The sequence below is a fragment of the Caretta caretta genome, chromosome 4 (genome assembly GCF_965140235.1).
Source record: "Caretta caretta isolate rCarCar2 chromosome 4, rCarCar1.hap1, whole genome shotgun sequence".
Classification (NCBI taxonomy): domain Eukaryota; kingdom Metazoa; phylum Chordata; order Testudines; family Cheloniidae; genus Caretta; species Caretta caretta.
Window position 1 is genome coordinate 134,121,836 of NC_134209.1, and position 24,957 is coordinate 134,146,792.

General features: G+C 40.8%; 1 protein-coding gene across 4 annotated transcripts in view; it reads right to left on the minus strand.

Annotated features, from left to right (window-relative positions):
* Positions 1-24,957, minus strand: part of CFAP99 (cilia and flagella associated protein 99) — a 106,088-nt gene that overhangs the window by 19,804 nt on the left and 61,327 nt on the right. For all 4 annotated transcript variants that reach the window (XM_075128092.1, XM_075128090.1, XM_075128093.1 and 1 more), the window contains 5 exons: positions 22,803-22,891; positions 19,799-20,003; positions 17,873-18,014; positions 15,399-15,550; positions 11,126-11,331 (listed from right to left, as the gene is read on the minus strand). In XM_075128092.1, coding sequence (XP_074984193.1) covers positions 11,126-11,331; positions 15,399-15,550; positions 17,873-18,014; positions 19,799-20,003; positions 22,803-22,891 — 794 coding nt within the window. The remainder of the gene's footprint in view (positions 1-11,125; positions 11,332-15,398; positions 15,551-17,872; positions 18,015-19,798; positions 20,004-22,802; positions 22,892-24,957) is intronic.

Below are 24,957 nucleotides of genomic sequence, written 5' to 3' on the forward strand. Positions count from 1 at the left end.
TAACACGGCTGCTACTCTGAAACCTGTATAATCAAAGTTCATTGTTGATGGATTTCCTCCTGCTGTTTGTATGTCTACTGAAGACTTGAACAGTAGGAATTCAGCAGCTAGATCCTACTTACTACAAACACATACTGAAGAATATATATTTATATATCAAAAAACACTTTCCCAGACAATATTTTGAAGAACCAAAACTTTGCCCCTTCTATGACCAATTGTTTAGCTTTTCTTACTGAGTCTTGGCACAGTCTTCAGTAAAGACAAAGCAAGCAGCTTAGCAGCCACCCATACCATAAATCAAGAAATTCCTGCAAAGAAAATTTCCTGGTGGAACAACAAGGTCATTAATGGTATGAAGTGAGCTGTAGCTCATGAAAGCTCATGCTCAAATAAATTGGTTAGTCTCTAAGGTGCCACTAGTACTCCTTTTCTTTTTGCGAATACAGACTAACACGGCTGTTCCTCTGAAACCAATGACTGTGTAAAATCCTTTTACATTGTAATATATCTGTGACCTTAGAAGATACACCAGCCTAACCTTGTCAAAACTTGTCTAACTTTTTTATGAGCCTTAGCCTTCTTTTTGACTACAAGGAGATTTTGTGACATTCACAAAATATTTTTGGATGTATTAGGCAGAATTCAACTGAATGTATAAAACAGCTGAAACTCCTTTGTTTCCACAAACATGGCTGTGAATTGAAAGGTGATTCCAGGTGATTGTACGCTAATAAGCACATTTTTAGCAGCTCTCTAGCTTTGCTATTGAAATCCCATTTACAGTTTATCTGTACTTGTTCTACCTAAACAAAGAGCTTGTTAAACTGGTAAAAGTTACATACCCAGGCCAGAAGCTTGGTTCAGTTACCATAAAGAAATGTTATGGTGCCCAGGCAGGGTTAAAACCTGCCACCTGAGAATGCCCCTACACAGAGGGCTCCCTACTACGTGGAGCTGGCACAGACAGGTGCATGCTGGAGATGAATGCCTGCCTGTGAGGATGGTGTTGCCAAGAGGGCTTCAGCTTTCTTAACCACAGGATGCTGTTCCAGGAAGGAGGACTGCTAAGCAGAGATGGGGTCCACCTATCGAGGAAGAGGAAGAGCATATCTGGATACAGACTGCCTAACCTAGTGAGGAGGGCTTTAAACTAGGTTAGAAGGAGGCAGGTGACCAAAGCCCACAGGTAAGTCAAAAATATGCAGACCTGGGAGAAGGATTGGAATTTGGGGGAGCATGGGCTATTGTAGCAGGGAAAAGGGAGAGAAACGACAGAACTGCGGGGGGAAGGGGAATCAAATCAGTATCTTAGATGTCTGTATACTTGGTGGTGATGGAGGACTTTAACTACTCAGACATCTGTTGGGAAAATAACACAGCAGGGCACAGATTATCCAACAAGTTCTTGGAATGTATTGGAAACAATTTTTTATTTCAGAAGGTGGAGAAAGCTACTGGGGAGAGGCTGGTCTAGATTTGATTTTGACAAATAGGGAGGAACTGGTTGAGAATTTGAAAGTAGAAGGCAGCTTGGGTGAAAGTGATCATGAAATGATAAGAGTTCATGATTCTAAGGAACGGTAGGACGGAGAACAGCAAAATTAAGACAATAGATTTCAAGAAGGCACACTTTAGCAAACTCTGGGAGTTGATAGGTAAGATCCCATGGGCAGCAAATCTAATGGGAAAAACAACTGAAGACAGTTGGCAGTTTTTCAAAGAGACATTATTAAGGGCACAAGAGCAAACTATCCCACTGCATAGGAAAGACAGGAAGTATAGCAAGAGAACATCCTGGCTTAAGCAGGAGATCTTTGATGACCTAAAAATCAAAAAAGAGTCCTACAAAAAGTGGAAACTAAGTCAAATGACAAAGGATGAATATAAACAAAACTATGTAGGCACAAAATTAGAAAGGCCAAGGCACAAAATGGGATCAAACTAGCTAGAGACATAAAGGGTAACAAGAAAACATTCTACAAATACATTAGAAGCAAGAGGAAGACCAAGGAGAGGGTAGGCCCTTTACTCAATGGGGGGGGGGGGGAAACAAAAACACAATATGTGGAAATGACAAAGATGCTTAATGACTTCTTTGTTTTGGTTTTCACCAAGAAGGTTGGTAGTGATTGGACGTCTAACATAGTGAATGCCAGTTAAAATGAGATAGGATCAGAAGCTAAAATTGGGGAAAAAAAAGTTAAAAATTACTTAGACAAGTTAGATGTCTTCAAGTCACCAGGGCCTGATGAAATGCATCCTAGAATACACAAGGAGCTGCCTGAGGAGATATCTATCTGAGACATTAGCGATTATCTTTGAAAAGTCATGGAAGACAGGAGAGATTCCAGAAGACAGGAAAAAGGCAAATAAGTGCCCATGTATAAAAAGGGAAATAACAACAACCTGGGAAATTACAGACCAGTCAGCTTAACTTCTGCACCTGGAAAGATAATGGAGCAAATAATTAAGCAATGAATTTGCAAACATCTAGAAGATAACAAGGTGATAAGTAACAGCATGGATTTGTCAAGAACAAATCTTGTCAAACCAACCTGATAGCTTCTTTGACAGGGTAACAACAAGCCTTGTGGATAGGGGAGAAACAGTAGACTTGGTATATCTTGACTTTAGTAAAGCTTTCGATACTGTCTCACATGACCTTCTCATAAACAAACTAGGGAAATGCAACCTAAAATGGAGCTACTATAAGGTAGGTGCATAACTGGTTGGAAAACCATTCCCAGAGTGTAGTTATCAGTGGTTCACAGTCATGCTGGAAGGGCATAACAAATGGGGTCCTGCAAGGATCAGTTCTGGGTCCGAATCTGTTCGATATCTTCATCAATGATTTAGATAATGGCATAGAGAGTACACTTATAAAGTTTGCGGACGATACCAAACGGGGAGGGGTTGCAAGTGCTTTGGAGGATAGGATTATAATTCAAAATGATCTGGACAAACTGGAGAAATGGTCTGAAGTAAATAGGTTGAAATTCAATAAGGACAAATGCAAAGTATTCAACTTAGGAAGGAACAATCAGTTGCACCCATACAAAATGGGAAATGACTGCCTAGGAAGGACTACTGTGGAAAGGGATTTGGGGGTCATAGTGGACCATAAGCTAAATACGAATCAACAATGTAATACTGCTGCAAAAAAAGCAAACACCATTCTGGGATGTATTAGCAGGAGTGCTGTAAGCAAGACACGAGAAGTAATTCTTCTGTTCTACTCCACTCTGATTAGGCCTCAATTGGAGTATTGGGTCCAGTTCTGGGTGCCACATTTCAGGAAAGATGTGGACAAGTTGGAGAAAGTCCAAAGAAGAGCAACAAAAATGATTAAAGGTCTAGAAAACATGACCTACGAAGGAAAAATGAAAAATTTGGGTTTGTTTAGTCTGGAAAAGAGAAGACTGAGGGGGGACATGATAACAGTTTTCAAGTACATAAAAAGTTGTTACAAGGAGGAGGGAGAAAAAATGTTCTTAACCTCTGAGGATAGGACAAGAAGCAATGGTCTTAAATTGTAGCAAGGGAGGTTTAGGTTGGACATTAGGAAAAACTTACTAACTGTCAGGGTGGTTAAGCACTGGAATAAATTGCCAAGGGAGGTTTTGCAATCTCCATCATTGGGAATTTTTAAGAGTAGGTTAGACAAACACCGGTCAGGGATGTTCTAGATAATATTTAGTCCTGCCATGAATGCAGAGGACTGTACTAGATTACCTCTCGAGGTCCCTTCCAGTCCTGTGATATCACCAAGCCTTCTCCCATACCCCTGGGATAGAGAATATGGAAAGCGTAGTGGACTATGACTGTTCTCTGCTTATCACTCATATAGAGGCTCTTTAGAAGGAGAGCCATAAGGCTGCTCTAACTTACACCTGGGGCTAGATTGACTCATGCACACCCAAGAGTATGGGGAGCACACAGGTAGCTTAAAGCCACTTTTGTTTTACCTCTCCCTCCTTGCCCTAAATGCAGGAAGGGAATAAATGAGAATCAGGCCTCAGCTGTGCAACCTTGTACATGTGTTTTTCCTCTTCAGGGCTTGTCAGCATGGCAACCTGGTTTTGTGTGATACTACCAAATGCAGTAGAACATTCAGAAGGGTATGGACTGTTGGTGTACTCATTTGCATGCCAATAATTGGAACATTCTTCCACTTCACATATCATTGCTGATTTCTGAACTGTGCCAACAATACCAGTGGTTAAAGGAACATAGAATGTGCACCTAGTTAATTTCTCAAGTGTTTGTAAGCATTCATATGGTTGCCTTTGTAATGGATGCCATAGTTTCCAGTCTAGTAAAGCTAAAGGCTGATACCCTAATAATTTATCAGGCTTCACTTTCTGTTTTGTTTGATATAATCAATTATATGCTGGCTTGATATGCTATTTTGTGGTGGTGCCTATCTATCTGAAAATTACATTAAAAGTAATCTGCATGTTCAGGACCCAGTTAGACTGAGTGATACAAATGAAGAGCACATTTTTAAGCAAAGTTTAGTCATCACACCTTAGCTGATTTGTACTAGCTTTTAATATAAGGTGACTTGAGACTAAATGTGCTAAGGACATGTAAGTTCATCTTGTACACAGTAGTATCTCATGAATATCAGCTATCTTACTCATTCTTCAATCCCCATAATTAATTAATTCTCTAGAAGCAATCCCCTTTGGTGGGATCCATACAACCTGAGCAATGAATCACACTGACTTGAGATAATGCAGGATTTAGGCTCTGTACAGCAGGATTAACATACAAAGTCAGTAGTTTATTCAGATGAAATGCAAGCTGCAGGAAATGGCCCATCATCTGCAAATAGGTTAGCAGTCATACTATAGTAACAGAAATGCCATCACAGACTTGCACACTATCTGATAATGCTGCTAAGTACATGCCTGGAGAACAATATTCTTGGGACACTTTACCGACACTTGTTGGTTGTGTATGTAGATTCTCCAATCATAGCTCCCTGGCAAAGTCATGTCACATCTAATTTCCTACAAAACTATTTAAACTTTAAATATTTTTGAGTGTAAGATAAGGTCTCCTTCAAATTAAAGTATCTTTTAATACTGTCACCATGAGCCTGAATAAAACCACTGCCAGCAAACAAGTGTTGTTTCATTGGGGTTCTGTCATCTTTGGCATGATAGTCTGTTCTAAATAACTTTCCAAACATAGCAGCTAAGAAAACTAATTGAACTTGGTCTTACCTATGGTATTAGAACCATTCTGATCTAAAATAACACAAAGATTGCATTTTAAAGGAATCCTTCATCAACCAAAATGCAGAGGCTACTTATCTATCACAGTAAACGCTTCTTTGAGTAGACAGCATGGAACAACATTCTTGGTAGTAGATGAGCTCTGGAAAGTAGTAACCCTGGGGATTCCTTGCATGCTCCCTCAGAGCACTGAAAATTCAGAGCCAGGAATTTATAAGGAGCAGTGGCCCCAACTCTATTTCAGTTCCATTATTCTTAATCAGAATACACTCTAGAGATACCAGACAATTGGGCAGGGCAGACCTATGCTGTCAATTGACTTGAACTACAGTTACTAAATAATAGCCTTTCTTTCTCCTTTGAGTAGTGACAACATAGAGTCGCACTCTTTGGGGATTAACTTGCAGTAACAAAGCCAATCAGAGCTGGGACTACAGAAAACTAGTTAAATAATGATTGCAGGGCTGCTCTATGGAACTGAGCATGAGAACTGGAAGCTAAATCAATAAAATGAATTGAACTTCAAGTAGCAGCCTTCTGTACCTCAATGATAGAAACTTCTAAGGCCTTGTCTACACGAAAGGGAAAGTCGATCTAAGCTACGCAATCTGAGTTACGTGAACAGCGTAACTCAAATTGACATAGCTTAGATCTACTTTCTGCAGGGTCCACACTATGCAACGTCGATGGGAGACGCACTCCTGTCAACTCCCCTTACTCTTCTCGATCAGGTGGAGTATAGGAGTCGACAGGAGAGCCATTGGCGGTCAATTTAGCGGGTCTTCACTAGACCCACTAAATCTACTGCTGATGCATCAATTGCCACACCATGGATCCTCCGGTAAGTGTAGACAAGCCCTAGGATATGCAGAAGCAGCTGCTTTGGGCCTGATTGAATCTATATATACACATACAAAATGATGGGGTTTAAATTAGCTGTTACTACTCAAGAAAGATCTTGGAGTCATTGTGGATAGTTCTCTGAAAACATCCACTCAATGTGCAGCAGCAGGCAAAAAAGTTAAACAGAATGTTGGAAGTCATCAGGAAAGGGATAGATAAAAAGACAGAAATTATCATATTGCCTCTGTATAAATCCATGGTACACCCACATCTTGAATACTACATGCAGATCTGGTCGCCCCATCTCAAAAAAAGATATATTGGAATTGGTAAAGGTACTGAAAAAGGCAACAAAATGATTAGGGGTATGGAATGGCTTCCATATGAGGAGTGATCAATAAGACTGGGACTTTTCAGCTTGAAAAAGAGACAACTAACATGGGATACAATAGAGGTCTGTAAAATCATGACTGGTGTTGAGAAAGTAAATAATGAAGTGTTATTTACTCCTTCTCATAACATAAGAACTAGGGGTCACCAAATGAAATTAATAGGCAGCAGGTTTAAAACAAGTGAAAGGAAGTATTTCTTCACACAACCCACAGTCAACCTGTGAAACTCTTTGCCAGAGGATGTTGTGACAGCCAAGACTATACCAGGGTTCAAAAAAGAACTAGATAAATTAATGGAGGACAGGTCCATCAATGGCTATTAGCCAGGATGGACAGGGATGGTGTCTCTAGCCTCCGTTTGCCAGAAACTGGGAATAGGTGACAGGGGATGGATCACTTGATGATTACCTGTTCTGTTCATTCCCTCTGAAGCACCTGGCATTGGCCACCGTTGGAAGACAGGTTACTGGGCTACATGGACCTTTGGTCTGACTCAGTATGGCCATACTTATGTTCTTATATCTTAAGACTCTGAGCCACTGACACATGACAAGCTGATACACAAATTAAATATAAGAAGAACTAAAACACCAAACAAAACCCAAAAGGAAAAGATTAAAGTTAATCAGCAATAAAATAATAGCAACTAGCCACGAGGTCAGGATACAATAAAAAGAAGGAACAAGACACCCATGTGTGTTTGTGTGTGCACACATGCACATGTCATGTCTTGCATTGCCTTCCTTTATTTGTAAACCGTTTTAGTTTAGACTTTAAGCTCTCTGGGGCAGGGACCTGCCTTCTGCATGTATGAAGCACCTTCCAGAACTCTGGGCACTATACAATAGTGAATAATAATAAATACAATTTAGACAATCTTTAAGATATTTCTTCTTGATCTATCCCCATGCTATTAGTAACTGAGGTGGATTATGAAAAGATATAGTTCCCTAACATGTCTTTAACTAAGGCCTTGTCCACACTACAGGGGAAATTTGATCTAAGCTATGCAATTTGAGTTACGTGAATAATGTAACTCAAATCAACATAGCTTAGATCTACTTACCATGGGGTCCACACTACACAATGTCGACAGGAGATGCTCTTATGTCAATTCCCCCTACTCTTCTCGAACTGGTGGAGTACAGGAGTTGACAGGAGAGTAATCTGAGACTCGCTAAATCAACCGCAGATGCATCGATCGCTGCTCATTGATCCCCCGGTAAGCGTAGACAAGCTCCAAGATACACAGTCTAGCCTCTCCACATAGAGAATGAGATTTAAGGAAGGATATTGTGAAGTTAGTGTATTGGTTAGGTGGAAATGAGAAACCACTTTAGTTGGCTATCTAGGATCATTCTAATGATATGGAATTGTTTCTGATTAACTAGAAATTAGAAATAGAAAGTGATGGAGGTAAAGTTGCTGTTCCAGATACATTTCAGAGTAGCAGCCGTGTTAGTCTGTATTTGCAAAAAGAAAAGGAAAACTAGTTGCACCTTAGAGACTAACCAATTTATTTGAGCATAAGCTTTCGTGAGCTACAGCTCACTTCATCGGATGAATTCAGTGGAAAATACAGTGAGGAGATTTATATACACACAGAACATGAAAAAATGGGTGTTATCATACACACTGTAAGGAGAGTGATCACTTCAGATGAGCTATTACCAGCAGGAGAGCGGGGGGGAGGGGGGAACCTTTTGTAGTGATAATCACGATGGGCCATTTCCAGCAGTTAACAGGAACGTCCGAGGAGCAGTGGGAGGTGGGGGATGGGGAAATAAACATGGGGAAATAGTTTTACTTTGTGTAATGACACATCCACTCCCAGTCTCTATTCAAGCCTAAGTTAATTGTATCCAGTTTGCAAATTAATTCCAATTCAGCAGTCTCTCGTTGGAGTCTATTTTTGAAGTCTTTTTGTTGTAATATTGCGACCTTTAGGTCTGAAATCGAGTGACCAGAGAGATTGAAGTGTTTTCCGACTGGTTTATGAATGTTATAATTCTTGACATCTGATTTGTGTCCATTTATTCTTTTACGTAGAGACTGTCCAGTTTGACCAATGTACATGGCAGAGGGGCATTGCTGGCACATGATGGCATATATCACATTGGTAGATGTACAGGTGAACAAGCCTTTGATAGTGTGGCTGATGTGATTAGGCCCTATGATGGTGTCCCCTGAATAGATATGTGGACACAGTTGGCAACGGGCTTTGTTGCAAGGATAGGTTCCTGCGTTAGTGGTTCTGTTGTGTGGTTGCTGGTGAGTATTTGCTTCAGGTTGGGGGGCTGTCTGTAGGCAAGGACTGGCCTGTCTCCCAAGATTTGTGAGAGTGATGGGTCGTCCTTCAGGATAGGTTGTAGATCTTTGATGATGCGTTGGAGGGGTTTTAGTTGGGGGCTGAAGGTAATGGCTAGTGGCGTTCTGTTATTATCTTTGTTGGGCCTGTCCTGTAGGAAGTGACTTCTGGGTACTCTTCTGGCTCTGTCAATTTGTTTCTTCACTTCAGCAGGTGGGTATTGTAGTTGTAAGAATGCTTGATAGAGATCTTGTAGGTGTTTGTCTCTGTCTGAGGGGTTGGAGCAAATGCGGTTGTATCATAGAGCTTGGCTGTAGACGATGGATCGTGTGGTGTGGTCTGGGTGAAAGCTGGAGGCATGTAGGTAGGAATAGCGGTCAGTAGGTTTCCGGTATAGGGTGGTGTTTATGTGACCATCGCATATTAGCACTGTAGTGTCCAGGAAGTGGATCTCTTGTGTGGACTGGTCCAGGCTGAGGTTGATGTTGGGATGGAAATTGTTGAAATCATGGTGGAATTCCTCAAGAGCTTCTTTTCCATGGGTCCAGAAGATGAAGATGTCATCAATGTAGTGCAAGTAGAGTAGGGGCATTAGGGGACGAGAGCTGAGGAAGTGTTGTTCTAAGTCAGCCATAAAAAAGTTGGCATATTGTGGGGCCATGCGGGTACCCATAGCAGTGCCGCTGATTTGAAGGTATACATTGTCCCCAAATGTGAAATAGTTATGGGTGAGGACAAAGTCACAAAGTTCAGCCACCAGGTGTGCCATGACATTATCGGGGATACTGTTCCTGACGGCTTGTTCCTTACAGTGTGTATGGTAACACCCATTTTTTCATGTTCTGTGTGTATATAAATCTCCTCACTGTATTTTCCACTGAATGCATCCGATGAAGTGAGCTGTAGCTCACGAAAGCTTATGCTCAAATAAATTGGTTAGTCTCTAAGGTGCCACTAGTACTCCTTTTCTTGTTCCAGATACATGATTTTGTGTCTGAATATTTGGTACTCAGAATCTAGTCACAACAAAGAGCCTGTACCAATATGCTAAGGATACTTTACATCTTTAAATTCAAATTTAGTAGATTTGTATGATATATATTAGGTAGGGCTGTCAAGTGATTAAAAAAATTGCGATTAATTATGATTAATCGTGTGATTAACTGCACTGTTAATAATAGAAAACCATTTATTTAAATATTTTTGGATGTTTTCTACATTTTCAGATATACTGATTTCAATTACAACACAGAATACAAAGTGTACATTCTCCACACCTCATCCCTCTCAGATTTTGGAAGGCATTTCAATTCTTAAATCTTGGGTAGAGTGCTATATCTTTCTAAGAAATCTCACATTGGTATCTTTGCATTTTGGCAAATCTGCTGTGAAAGTGTTCTTAAAATGAACATGTGCTGGGTCATCATCTGAGATTGCTATAACATGAAATATATGGCAGAATGCAGGTAAAACGGAACAGAAGACATACAATTCTCCCCCAAGGAGTTCAGTCACAAATGTAATTAACGCATTATTTTTTTAACGAGCGTCATCAGCATGGAAGCATGTCCTCTGGAATGGTGACCGAAGCATGAAGGGGCATATGAATGTTTAGCATAACGGCACATAAATACCTTGCAATGCCGGCTACAAAAGTGCCATGCAAATGCCTGTTCTCACTTTCAGGTGACACTGTAAATAAGAAGCAGGCAGCAGTATCTCCCATAAATGTAAATAAAGTTGTTTGTCCTAGAGATTGGCTGAACAAGAAGTAGGACCGAGTGGGCTTATAGGCGCTGAAGTTTTACATTGTTTTGATTTTGAGTGCGGCTATGTAACAAAAAAAAATCTACATTTGTAAATCACACTTTCACGATAAAGAGATTGCACTACAGTACTTATATGAGGTGAATTGAAAAATACTATTTCTTTTATTTATCATTTTTACAGTGCAAATATTTGTAATAAAAAAATATAAAGTGAGCACTGTACACTTTGTATTCTATATTGTAATAGAAATCAATATATTTGAAAATGTAGAAAAACATCCAAAAATATTCAATACATTTCAATTGGTATTCTATTGTAATTTAATGAATTGCAATTAATTTTTTTAATCGCAGTTAATTTTTTTGAGTTAATCACGTGACTTAATTGCAAGTAATCAAGAGCCCTAATTTGAACAGCAAGATTGAAATCATGCCCATATTGAAGACAATCGCAGAAGTCCTAATAAATGGAGTCAGGATTTCACCCCAAATCTTTCATTCCTGCAAACAACAAGATATTAGCAACGATGTAATATTCTAAACATCTCTATGGTATTTTAAACTAACTTTAATGCAGCTGCTCTTCCAAGTGCTGCTCTGAACAGGGAAATCTGCTCCAGTTTGTCTAGAAGTTGTTGTTCCTTGGCTTGTTTTTCATGTATTATCTGGTCTCTCTTCTCCTCCTCTGCCTTCTTCTGTGCTTCTTTCAGTAAAGCTAGGCGTTCACGCAGTTCCACTATTGACATTTCACCTCTAAAGCCATAGCCAGCAGTCTACAGAAATACAAATCAGTGAGTGGAAAAAGACTATATTGATCATGTTTCAGCTCACATTGACGTCACTGGGAGTTTTGACTTCAATTAAGCAGGATTTGGCCTTAACTTATTTACAAGCTACTTTCTGTGGCATAGAAATCATTTTCAGAGATGTATCATAGTACATGAGTCTAAGATGTGACAATACAACTTTTCACAGAAGAAATCTCATCTAGGAAACAAACTGAACTAACCACAAATATAAAAGTCCAGTTTTATCTGACCAGAAATGATTCTAGATAACACAAAATCCAGTTTTAATAGGAAGTTTAAAAGTTAACAGCATCATTTTAAATTTGGAAAACTGTGAAATCTGTAAAACCAGAAGGGAATATACATTCAAAAATAAATACTGAGATCATTTGTTTGCTAGTATCTGTTTTTCCACTTGGGTGGAAGAGTAATCTAGCTGCAGATTATGGGCCAGATCCTGTGAAATACTGAGCACCTGCATTTAACAGCTGAGGTTAATAGGAGTTAACTGTTCTGCACCTGGCAAGATCAGACCCTTAATGTCCAAGGCCAACATTTTAAAATCTGAGTGCCTAAAGTTTGGCATTGAATTCTGGATTTAGGAGCCCAAAGAGAAGCAGCCAGAGTTTCAAGGGTGCTGAGAAACCACAACCCTCATTGAAGTAAATTTTCTGTAGTATTTGGCTGGTGAATCTTGCCCATATGCTCAGGGTTTACCTGATCGCCATATTTGGGGTTGGGAAGGAATTTTCCTCCAGGGCAGATTGGAAGAGGCCCTGGAGGTTTTTCGCCTTCCTCTGTAGCATGGGGCACGGGTCACTTGCTGGAGGATTCTCTGCTCCTTGAAGTCTTTAAACCACGATTTGAGGACTTCAATAGCTCAGACATAGGTGAGAGGTTTTTCGTAGAAGTGGTGGGTGAAATTCTGTGGCCTGCGTTGTGCAGGAAGTCAGACTAGATGTTCATAATGGTCCCTTCTGACCTAAATATCTATGAATCTATGAAAATGGGAGCTGCAGGTGGTCAGCATCTCAGAAAATCAGGACACTTCTAAACAGAAGTTTAGGGGCTTGACATTTTTAGCCCACTACCAAAGCCATATATAAGCAGTAAAATTATCTGCTGTGAAGGAATAGGACCCCTTCCACATATTTACAGGATCACCCCAGTTATTGTACCTCACAGACCTCTGAAATACAAACATCAAAATTATGTAATCATCACACTGAGCTTCTAAGCAATCTCTCTTCCAAAAGGACATTGCTGGGTCTCAACACCATGTGCATCAGTACCTCCACCCTGTACCAGTGCAATGCATGCTGATGGGTGCATATATAGACACAAATACTGGGCTTCTGAGTAGTTTCCTTTCCAAAACTGCATCAGTTTCACACCAAAAAACGACTATTTTTGTCCATCCTGATGCATTTTAATTTTCACATTTCAAGATGCATATCCTTGAACTATCCCCTCATCTACTGTTTGACCCAGTCAGTACATTGTTGCAGAGCTGTAACACATGAAGTGAAAGGGAAATGCATTAGTACAGGATGGAGATTCTGGTGGTGGTGTGTGAAAACTTAGTAGGGAGACTGTGCAATGTCCTTTTTTGGAAGCGGATTTGCTTAGAAGCCCAACGTGGTGACTGAGTTTCAGAAATCTTTGTGGGATGGTCCTGGGAATATATGAAGGGGCTCCTTTTCCTGCACAGTAGATAACACTGCTGTTCATGTAACTGGAGTGCCACCAAGTGGATAGCTGGGGACATTAAAGATTATGAAAGTAAGTGAGAATTTCATGGACTCAAATTCTATTTCATCTAGTTTGAAAGTGTATTTTTACAAAAGAGAAATGCAGGCTAAGCAAGTAAAATGTACTAACTGAAATCGGAGTCACATCTTAAGCACTACTAGGAAATTATAATGTAAACCTGAGAGTTCTCATTCCTTTCTTTATCTGGTTGTAATTTGAATGACCAGCTCACTTTTACAAAATTTACATTTAGCAAGGGCTTCCCTTTGGCTTGATTTGGAATGAGTATTTCAAATATGACTTCAAATGTGTTGTGTTCACTTGCTATTTGAATCTCCTCTCAAGAATAAGTTAGATAGGAAACCATATTTAAAGCCAAATACTGCCCTTGGATACAAATGGGAACAATGGGAGCTGTATGTGAGGAGCTGACTGCAAAATTTTGCCCACTGTCAATGGCAATGAAATGAACTAGGCCTATAAATGAGAAAGTACCGGAATTCCCATCCCTTTCGTTTTAATGAACCAGACAATGAGTGCTGCTCCACAGCAGCATGTGATTGAGAGAGCTCTGTAATTCCAAGCCCTGACTACATTAAAGAACTGTGCCATTGCACCACTGCTGCTCAGACTGGTTCAGTCATAAAAGTGCAAGTTGCAATGTGAACACACAAGAGAGCCTGTTCAGGGTCCACAAAGTGCATTGCGTGCATTCACAGCACTCCCTGTGAGCACTGCAGAGCTTGTGGATTGTTGACTCTTTCCCACATCCCCAGGGAATAGGTATATAACCTCTGAGACATAATGTCTATTTGTAGTTGTTCACATTTTTGGCTTGCTCCATTGTCTGCTTTAAATAGCTTCATCCCATGTGAAGGTCTGTATATGCACTGTCAAGAGCAGGGTCTATGCTCTAGGTGGATACCGCCTTTGGTTGATAGTGCTCCAAGGGAGAAGGAAGTTGACTTTATTCTTTTTTTCTTCAGTTATTCATTTTTTTTTCAGATAAATTGGGTTTCTCTATTGTTTTTTTCTGTTCTTATTTTGTTAGGTTTATACTTTGCTTTGTAGCTGATCCCAGTTTCATTCTCTTGTGTTTCCCTTTAAGGTCCCAAGTGACACTGTCCAGCCAGTCCTCCCTTCTTCTCACTACTAATGCAGTGTCCCCCACAGGGAATTAATAGCTTCTTTGGGAAACAGGGGGTAGGGAAATGGGATGGGGCAGAAGGGACAAAAGTGGATTTTGGAGAAGTATGGCGAGGTAACATGGTGGATTTGTTTGGGGATCTGAGGAGATGGTGAGGGGTAAGTAGGCTACTAATGACTCAGGTCTGTTTTCTGCTTTTAGATATCAAGAGTTTGGAAGATACTGCTAAAGGAGCATATGGACTGCTGCACCAGCAACGCCCTCTCCATGGAAGGAACAGCATCTCTCTGTTGGTTTCTGCTAACTAACCATTAAGGATTTTTTTCTTTTTCTTTTTCAGCTGAATTCCCATGGAAGAAAGGAAAAACTAAAAGAGAGCAGTTCTGATCGTTTACAAGTGTTAGTCAACTTTTATTTTGCTTTATCTTTTTGTTTTGTTATGCTGCTCTGGGTATATGGGGAAGGGGCAAGGGAGGAAGACGAGATCCTGGGCAGAGCTGAGACCAGTCAAGTTTTGCATCAGGTGCTTTTGGGCCTGTATGCAGCCAGTAGGTGGCTGGCTTGAGAGGTGGCAGAGCCAATTGCTAATGTTGTCACTGAAGGGTGGGTGGGAGCATTGTGGGATTGTGCTAGGAGGACTAATTGCACCAATGCAATTGCCACGCTTGTGTTTCCTGTCCAGAGACACAGTATAGGAGGCATAGCTTTACTCAGAGTCAGTGTAGTCACTGCAGTGATATGAACACCTCTACATCATTCCAAGCTCTATGTGTGGACATGAGAGCTCCAAGTATTGACAAAACAGTTACTGTGAAGGTAGAGCAATCTAGGGGCTCTACTTGGAAATGTCTTAAGAGACATGTTATAGGATGAAATCCTGGCACTACTGGACTTAATGGCAAAATTCCCATTGACTTCAATGGGGTTTAGGATTTGATCTGTGCTCGTGATGTTTTCTCTTATAAATTGTTCATTTTATAAACTCTGGGAAAATTCAGGTTCAGATTTAATTTTTCAATCAAAGCTGCATGTCTTGGGCTCATCTCTAATTGCATGTATCCAACATGCAATATTTTTGTATGCAGTATAATTCACGCCTGTGTGAAAGGTAAACATACCTCTAAAACAGTTATTTTTTTCCTTATGAACCTACCTGGGTTAAGTCAACAAACTTGTTCCTAAAGAATGGCAGAGATTCTATAGCTCTTATCTGTTGAATCAATTCATATCTTTTCCTAATCTTCTCTTCTTCTTCTTCCAGAGCTTGACGAAGAAGTTCTCGGCTCTCCTCAGACACTTCCTGAACTGAGAGAAAACAAATAACCCATGTTAGCTGCATGTCGGATGCTGCAATACATCTGGAGATGAATTCTTGTACATGTGTGAATAATGACTAATACTGATCTGAATATACTTCAGGTTGTTACCCTGCCCTGGTAGGAAGGATGATGAGAGAGACTAATAATTACTTTCCATCTCTAATATCTGTGATTCTATGAGACTTACAGACACAGAACTGAAATATAAAGCAGTTTATACTTACAGTTGACACAATTAGTATGTGGTAATTTATTTTCTAGTTTAGACTCGAGACCAAAAAAAATAGGAAAATGCGTAGTTTCATTTATTTAAAGTACAGACTCTGTCTAGCATCAAATATTCATAGCTTTCCAAGCTGTATGTACTCTGGAAAGCTATGGATTCTGGCTCACTGCCAGGCTCACCTATCTAGGAGAAAGACTGGCTTACTCAGTGTAACCCAGGAACCTCTTGGTGCCAACTGGCAGAGGGCACAGGGGCCGCATAGAGTTTTACAGGGATCTCCTGGGTCAGATATACGCAAATTAAGTTGACCAAAGGGTGGCATGTGAAGCCTCTACCAAGAGCCAAATAATCATTGCAAAATGTATGTACAGATAATGTTTAAGAAATTATGTTCTTAAGGTATGTGAGTTAAGGCAGGTCACCAGAAAGTGATAAACATGCTGCTGTCAGGTAGGACGGAAGAGATGCTTCTCTCTTTCTCTGGCTGGTCATGTGTGTATTGTCACTTTCACAATGGAGGCCTATCTACAGTCTGAGCTCAATGCTAATCAAGAGATTGTGAAATTGACAAGAAAGAGGCACACAGGAGACTGTCCTATTTATGAGTAAAGACAAAGATGACTGGGGGTACAGGGGGACACTCTCGGATCTTTTCCACCGAGGAGGCAAGCTGACAGCACGACTTGTCTCATGAAGGGAAGACCGCAGCCAAGCCTGGCTGTAATATGCTGGAAGGATTTTGGGTGAGCTTTGACCTATAAGACATGACAGTAACTAGTTAAGTAAGTCTAGGTTCTAAAATGTGTTTTTATTTTATATGAAACCATTTGTCTCCAATATTTATACTTGCTATCACTTGAATCTTTGTTAAACAGACTTTAACTATAAACTTCCCTACGTGCTGAGTGTTAAAGTAGAGCAGTAATGTGAGGTGTATCTGGTAAGCTGGGGCATGGTGTTGCTTTGGGAGCATTGAATCTGTGAATACTGTGGGTGTCCAAAAGACTAGAGGCTGGACACTCCAGGGGGACAATCCAAGGGCTTATGGTTGGAGTGTGCCTATTGCTAACCTACAGAAGGACAGCAGGGCCTGTGTAGGCTGAGAGGGGAATGCTTATGTTGCCCTTGGCCAGTGGAGTTGGGGAGCTGACCTACAGCAGGCACAGACAAGGTTTCCTCACATGAACAGCAGGTGGTAGCGAGGTACCTCACAGCCCTGGGGACCCTTGGGAAGCATCACACTCAGAAGCTAAAAACAAGAATTAAAATCTGAATGACAGAGGTGTGACCCTATCCAGGCAGAGGAGAACTTGTGCATTTGAGGGCTCATCTTCTGCACTCTATATTTCTCAAGGCTAGAGACTGCCTATTCCTTCACTAGGTATTAGTGCAGTCCTATAATGGAGTAAGTACCATGCATATCTTTGGATGGAGGAAGAGACCAGCTTCATGACCACCACTAAGTCATCTGAGCTAAAATATAAACTGGAACGTCCCCTTGGAGAATTGTGGAAAGCCAGCAACATCCACTCTCCACTCCAATCACTGCTCTCCTTTTTCACGCCCAGTGATTTATTTTGGTTTAGAGAAGAAACTCTCTCTTATCTCAGTGGCTGCTTTCTTCTCCTCCTCCTCAGCTTGGAAGAGGTCAATAATGAGTTATGTCTCCTTTAAAATTTTCAGTTGGCCCAACAAGTCTTCTCTTTAGGACATTGGGGATTCAGTATGAGTCACATGAATCTGATCACCATATACTGGTATGGCAATCAGAACAGGCAGTCACATGTACCACTTCTGGCAGGAGTGTAGACTGGTAGCTTCAGAATGCCTGATTCTGCATCTTCCCCTTTAAACACAGGGAATAACTTCTCTGGGCCAGTAGCATAGCTTAGATGCTCATTTCAGCTAGAGTGGGCTCAAAGATTCACTTATTACATTGGTCCACTTGTTTACGGGAACATATATTCTGAATTTCTCCCCCTCTTCTTTTTCAACAAAATTTAGATGAGTTGCCCACTAAAATAAAGATAAAATGACTTGGAAATTTGCCATCATATCCTAGGGGTTTGGCAACACAAATACCTATTTGTCGTTTGTACTTCTGGAGCTTCATTCGTGCTTGCTTCACATTTTTATGTCCTTCCACTACTTGCTCCACCAACTCTCTCATTTCCTTCGCTTCCTGAAGACGTTTCTCTGCATATTGGTGCATCAATTCTGCTGTCTAAACCCCAAACAAACAACAGGTCAGTAAAGAAAATGATAAAAACAACTCTTCTCTCTTTGCTGCAAGCTGTTAAAAACGGGTAAGAACAACTGGATTAGCAGGATTGCAGCCTCTACAAAAGTAACAAGTGTGTAAGGAGGGAGACAGGAGGGAAACCCCAGTTCGAGGATCCTGATTCTGCCTCATTCTTCGATAGCAGTTCTGCAGGGTTTGTTGTAACTCTACAGCTGCAGTAACCTCTGTGCCCCCTTTACAGGAAAACCAACATGACAGGATGTTCAGAAGGCCACACAGACAGCCAAGGGGAGGGAAAGTTCATTTGCACCATCTCCATAGATTTGCTCCCAACTGTTTTTCAGAGCACATAAGGAGTTACCTTCTGCCCTGGTCATGACTAACTGACGCCTTGTCTACACAGGGACACTCAGGAAAGCTAAGGTGACTCAGCTGAAGGTGTGGAGTCAATGCACATTTGTTAAAGCGTGTATGGATGCTCTCATTCAGAAGTAAACTGGCCTGAATTTGTTGTAATTTAATCCTCTCCAAAGAGAAGGCCAATTTCCTCCTGAATGGAAGCATCCATACCTGCTTTAACTTATGCGCGTTGCCTTCACACCGTTAGTTGATTCTCCTTAACTTTCCTGAGTGTCCCATGTAGACATGTTTTATTCTCAGGCAACCCTGATACAGGGCTAACTTGAACTATGGTCCCGTAATGAGCCTGCATTACCTTTCTATAATACAGAGAAAGCATGTTTTCAGCTACCGTCTGTATTGGCTTGTGAGAGGAGATGAATTAGCTCAAAGATTGTGCATTTGGAAGTGTATTTCATGAAACAACTGTTCAGCATAAAATATGCATGCACATCTATAAAGTGGTCTCCTGCGCTTCCCCACCATTGAGGTTCTGTATATCCTAAATAGCACAGAGCAGTGGTTCTCAAACCATCATCGGGGTCCGCGACGATACTCCAGGGGGTCCGCGAGTCACATCCAGGACCACCGGCCCTGCTGATCAACTCCTCTCCCTCCCTCCAGTGTCTCTTGCATGCTGCAGAACAGCTGTTCAGCAGCGTGCAGGAGGCGCTGGGAGGGAGGGGAAGGAGCGGGGATGGGGTGTGCTCGGGGGAAGGGACGGAAAGAGGTAGGGAAGAGGAGGGGCAGGGGTGGAGCAGAGGTGGGAAGAGGTGAAGCAGGAGTGGGGCCTTGTGGGAAGGGGCGGAGTGGGGGTGGGGCCCAGGGGTTGAACACCCCCAGGGAAAATTAGAAACCTGGCTTGTGGGTCTGCGAAAAAATTTAAATCAAAATGGGGGTCCTAGGGCTGCTAAAGTTAGAACCGCTGGCACAGAACACATCAGGTGAGCCCAGACATCTGACAGACTTTTTGTTGCTTTGATCCTATTCAAACACCATAACATAGTTATTCTTCTACTAATGAGTCCACTGAAAATAACTGCCTTTAATCTCTTGATGTCCGCACTTCTTAGTTACAAAGAATGGGAAATCCAAGACAACAAGGGATTCAGAGGTAAATATTTCTTCTGCTTTTACTCACTTTAATAAGCACATATTAACTATCAAATCAAATACTAGTAAACCTTTTCTTTCCCAACATACTAGAACTTCTGTGGATGTAAACTAAAGCACAAGATTTTTGCACTAGTTGCAGACTCCAGTTAAATACACAGACCTACTTTGAATGAACTTCTGTACATTGTTATAACAAGCTGTTTATTGATATAAAGCTCAAATAAAGTCTGAGTAATTCTGTAATGCTTTACCTCTTCTCTTTTTAGTTCAGCTTTCTTCTTGTTTTCCTGAATTACATTCTGACGTGCTAGAACTGCCTCCTCGTGACTCAGTTTCCCTTGTAGCCTCCTACATTCTATTTCAGCCAGCTGTTGTTCCAAATCTTTTTCACGCATCTGTTTTTGCCATTCCAGGAATTCAGATGGGTCATGGGCACCTCGTAGCAAACTTTCAATTCTGGAAAGGAGAAGAAAACCTTTAACACTAGGTTCCTGTATTTGAACATTTTGGCTATGAGCAAATTCTGCTTTTCAGCTGAAACATTTCTTAAAAAACTTTGAGCAAAACCCATTTACCTGTTTGAGTTACCCCTTCAAACATGGTTGACAGGGCCAGCCTTATGGGTGAGTGACATGGGTGACCACCGTGGGTGCCGTGGTCGGGGGGGTGGGGGCGCCATGGTCAAGAGGGTGCCAGCATCCGGGCACAGTAAGAGGCAAGTGCCCACCAGCCAGGCTCCGCTCCCCACTTTTGGGTGGTTTCGTTGGCCTGTGCGGTGTCCTGGCTTGGCAGAGGAGGCAGGACAGGTCAGGCCGGCTCCCAGCTGGGGGAGGGGCAGAAGTTGCAGGGGTGTTGTTGCAATTTGTGGCTGAGGAGGGTCTGCTCTCGGGGTGAGCTGCAGAATCCCCGGCAGGCCCAGGGAAGTGCCTTGCAGGGCAGGCTGGGCTTGCCCCGGACTGTGCCATGCGCTGGTTTGCACTGGGCTGGGGGCGAGGACAGTGCCAGTGGGAGAAGTGCTTCTACCCAGTGTCTCCTGTGCTCACCCCAGGCTGCCAGCTCTTGCCAAGGCTCTAGGCATCAGCTGAGCACTGACAAATTCATAGCTGGAAACCAGACCAGCTCACATATGTGTTAGTATTTTTCAAGATAGGCATTAGACTTACAAAAATGTGTTGAGTTTCTATGGAATATTTGTATGTTGCTGCATGAATTAATTTCACTTGTAATGTCCATATCCCATGCTATACAGTGATATGCAAGTTTTGCTTTATAATTGTAAAAATGCTTGCTCTGAACCTGTGAACCAAGTCAGAAGAAATGGTCCCACGCCCATCAAGAAGGGCTGTCAAAACTAAATGGGCCATTGGGGAACCTCATGATACAAACACTTGGTTAATTTCCCTCTCACACCCATGAAGGTGCTATATGCAAATAAGCTCATCCCATCAGCTTGAATGCTGGAAGGAGGACATAAAGATCACTGACATGAATATTTTTCTTTTTGCTGTTTGGACTCTCACAGGGCTGGAGCTCTGAAACAGAAGCTGAGATCCTCAGGGTCAACCTAAAAGACACACAGTACTGACCGATTACTATAACTCGGTCACCTTTTGGAACCACAGAGTGTAACTTATTTGTGTATATGTGTTTGCCTGCTTTAACCTGTAAATAACTCATTTCTTAGTTAACAAAGCCTTAGTTAATTTACTATAGGATGGGCTACAAGTGTTGTCTTTGGTGTGATAACTTAGGTACAAATTGACTTGGGGTAAGTGACTGGTTTCTTGGGACCGGGAGCAACCTGAATAGTTTGTGATCTTTGGCATATAGCAACCAACTATCACAAAGTCCAGCTTGCCTGGGTGGCAAGGTAGGCTGGAATGCCCAAAGGGACTGTCCATGACTCAATGGTAACACTGTTATAGTGCTTCATGAGTTCATAGTTTTTACTGGGTTGGTGAAATCTAATTATAGAACAAGCCACCTGTTTGAGATCTCTGCTCTACCTTTTTGACAGTGTGCCCAGAAGTTGGCACTCAGGGTCATGAACCACTCCACGCAGCGTGACAGAGGGACACCAAAAAAAAGAAAAAAAAATAGGAAAAAAAAAAATCCATGCAGGCATCTCAATGCTGTGCAATTCATGCTTTAGCATAGCATAGAAGTTTCATTCTCTATTTTGATGTAAATTATTCTCAACAATAATAGTGATGGAATGCCAAATGTATGTGGAATATAGGTAACCTTGGCCAAGATTCTCAAAGGTATTTAGTTGCCTAATTCCAATTGAAATCAGTGGGAATTAGATACCTAAATACCTTTGAGGATGTGGGGTCTTGCAACTCAAATGAGTGACATCTCTCATTTTGAAGGGGTCACTCATTTTAGTCAGATTTGACAGGTTTGAATTTAATCCTTAGCCTCATTATGTTCACTTCTAAAAGCTTTTGTGGAAGGCTGGAGTCTTCTAAAGAGGTTAATAATGTTTTGCACTAAGCCTGCTAACTCAGGTGGAACATTTATAATATTAACCCAAGATGACAATATTCTAGATTTTGTCTCAGTCGAAATTACTAGTTGTAATGTTATTTATTTCTAGTGAAAGAACACAACCTGCACTGTCCATTCACTCTCTCTTCCCTCACCCCCAATGATTAACAGGTGAACTGAAAACCTAGACTAATGACTACTATGTCCTGTATGGTCATGGAAGCCAGTGAGTATTATTACATAAATAGTAACCAGTTTGAGTATAAAACTCTGAGTACAATAGCCCACATTCAGCTCAGATGTAACTCCACTGAAGGTAACAGAGTTACACCAAAAATTATTTGTGTTCCTTAACAAATACACTATAAGTACTTGAATGGGTACGAACATAATCTGTTTGTATGTATAACTACGTACATGCATGGATGTGTGTGTGTGTAATTACTTACCCAGAATGATGTACTTATGTGTATCTAAAACATGATTATTCATGGCACTTAACAAGTGGGCATTAGCTAGAATGCTCAATTAGAACAGAGTCACATTGTACTCTACCTACAATAAAACAAAAAAGTCTTCATTGCCATTCTAATGTAGTCTTTAATTTCAGTCCTATCTGCTCATTATTAATCATGCAAATTTTCATATGCCTTTAACAGATTAATTAAACTGCAGTTAAACTAATATAATGAGTCTCCCTTAATGTGCTCTCTATATCAAAGGATGTATAAAAAGGAGCTGGGAAATATTATGTACAGAAAGTACCTGCTGAGTTCTTGTTCCATTTTTCGCTGGTAGTGAGCACCTTCTCTTAAGATTGCTGTTGCATTTAATTTAATAGGTACGTTGTCAATCTATCAGGAAAAGGAATGCACATACTATATTTAGCAATGTGAATCATAAATGGACTACAGAAACAATTCAAAGGGTTAAATAAATCAATCCACGGTAATTCAATCACTTTAGATCACCTTCAAGATGAAGTATAAATTTTGCTCAAAGCATTAATCTCACATTCACAATAGATTTGCATGCTCTTCATAAACCACTCAAGCTGTTTAAGCAGTCAGCCAGGTCCCTGAAGTGGATTATAAATTTGTAATCACTCTTGGGCCATGTCAAATCATATAAGGTGTTCACTTCTTTTAATTTTTTTAAACTCTTATATACTCATGTACATGGAAACATTCCAATAGGAAAAAAAAAGATTCCAGTTGATTTGGACAAAGATATGATTGCCAACTGCTTCGAACAGCAAACATCTTATGTGTTCACCTCTGGGAGAGTTGAAAGGAAGGAAGATCACACACATATTCCAGTAACACGTAGAACTTTTCATCTGAGGATCTCAAGTGGCTTGCAAACATTAATTTATTAACTTTAACATATTTCTAGGAGGCAGTATCATTATATCCATTTTATAGATGGAGAAACTGAAGTACAGACTTCATTGACCTTCAAAGTCACAGAGAGAGTTACCAGTACAACTGGGACTACTAGATCCAGGGCTGCTTCAGCATCTCTCTTCAGGGTAAGTATTGCCTTAGGAGTGACGGACAGATAATCCCTAAAGCCTGAGAGAGGCAGTGGAGTAGAGCCACTACGCAGCTTCTTTGCCAGCCAAGGATTCCCCTTACACAAGGGGAATCCTTAGAGGGCCAGATCCAGCTTTACAGTGGCACACAATGGGTCCAATTCTGATCTGACCAGCATACTAGAGAGGCAACACCTTTGAAGTCAATGCAATAGTGTCAGTGTAAAACTGGTGTGAGATCAGAATTGAGCCCACTCCATATAGAAAACAAAAATCATTCATGACACCAGCCAGTTAAATTAAGTCCATTCACAATGTGGATATGGAAGCAAATCATATTAAAATGTATTTTAACTACAAGATAACTGTATTGCTCTGCCAGTCCCTAAAGATGTGCAGAATCACTCAAGACATCCTATACCAACCTTCTGCACAACCAACTGAAATACATAAGCAAAACTGAAAAACATGGTTGTTTCATATTTGAGGTTGATTATGTAGGTTGAGCACAACAGTCAAATGTTGTAATCAGGAAATTCAATAAATGGAGGTGAACAGTGTTTTCCTACAGCATGGGACACATTTTAATAGCCCACCTGTGAAATGTAGTTACCCATCTATTTCTCAGTGCAAAAAAGGTGGGTGCCAAAGTTTGGGGGAGGAGACAGCAACAAGAATCCTTTCTTTCCTTATACTGGTCTTGCCATCTCTACAGGTGGGTGAGGTAATATCTTTTATTGGGCCAACTTCTGTTGGTGAGAGAGACAAGCTTTCGAGCTTACACAGAGCTCTTCTTCAGGGGTGGGAAATGTACTCAAGAGCGCAGAATTCAAAGATAGTCTATATTTTTTATATTGTATTGGTTTTAAATTGAAAACATTCACTAAAATATGTGGAAGTTATTATGCTTTTGGAAACTGCTTGTTTATTCCCCCTTCATGTAGTATATGGAGTTCCTGTAGATTAGACAGAAAAGTGGTCAATATCCTGAACTGAAACTGATTATGGGGACAATATTTTACCTAGAAATGTTCCATCTCCAGTTTAATAAATAAAATTATGATTGAATAAAATGCACTCTAAACAGCCAGAATACACAAGGATTAGAAGATTTGTGCAGGTATGTACAAAAAAGTATCCAAACAGATTTTTCTATTGCATATATTATCAGTGAATACCTGATTTCACATTACCCCTTTTCTATCATGTCATTCCTTCCCCCTTATCAAGTAGGAAGAAGGGGCTGCAAACTTGAGTAATTCTTGTGGAAAAAATCATATTCAATATTTTCACCTAATGAACACACTATTTTTCACCCCAAACCAATAAATATGTAGAGAACCGGATCTCCTGTGAGCACAAGGCAGACTGAGCCAGAGTAATGAG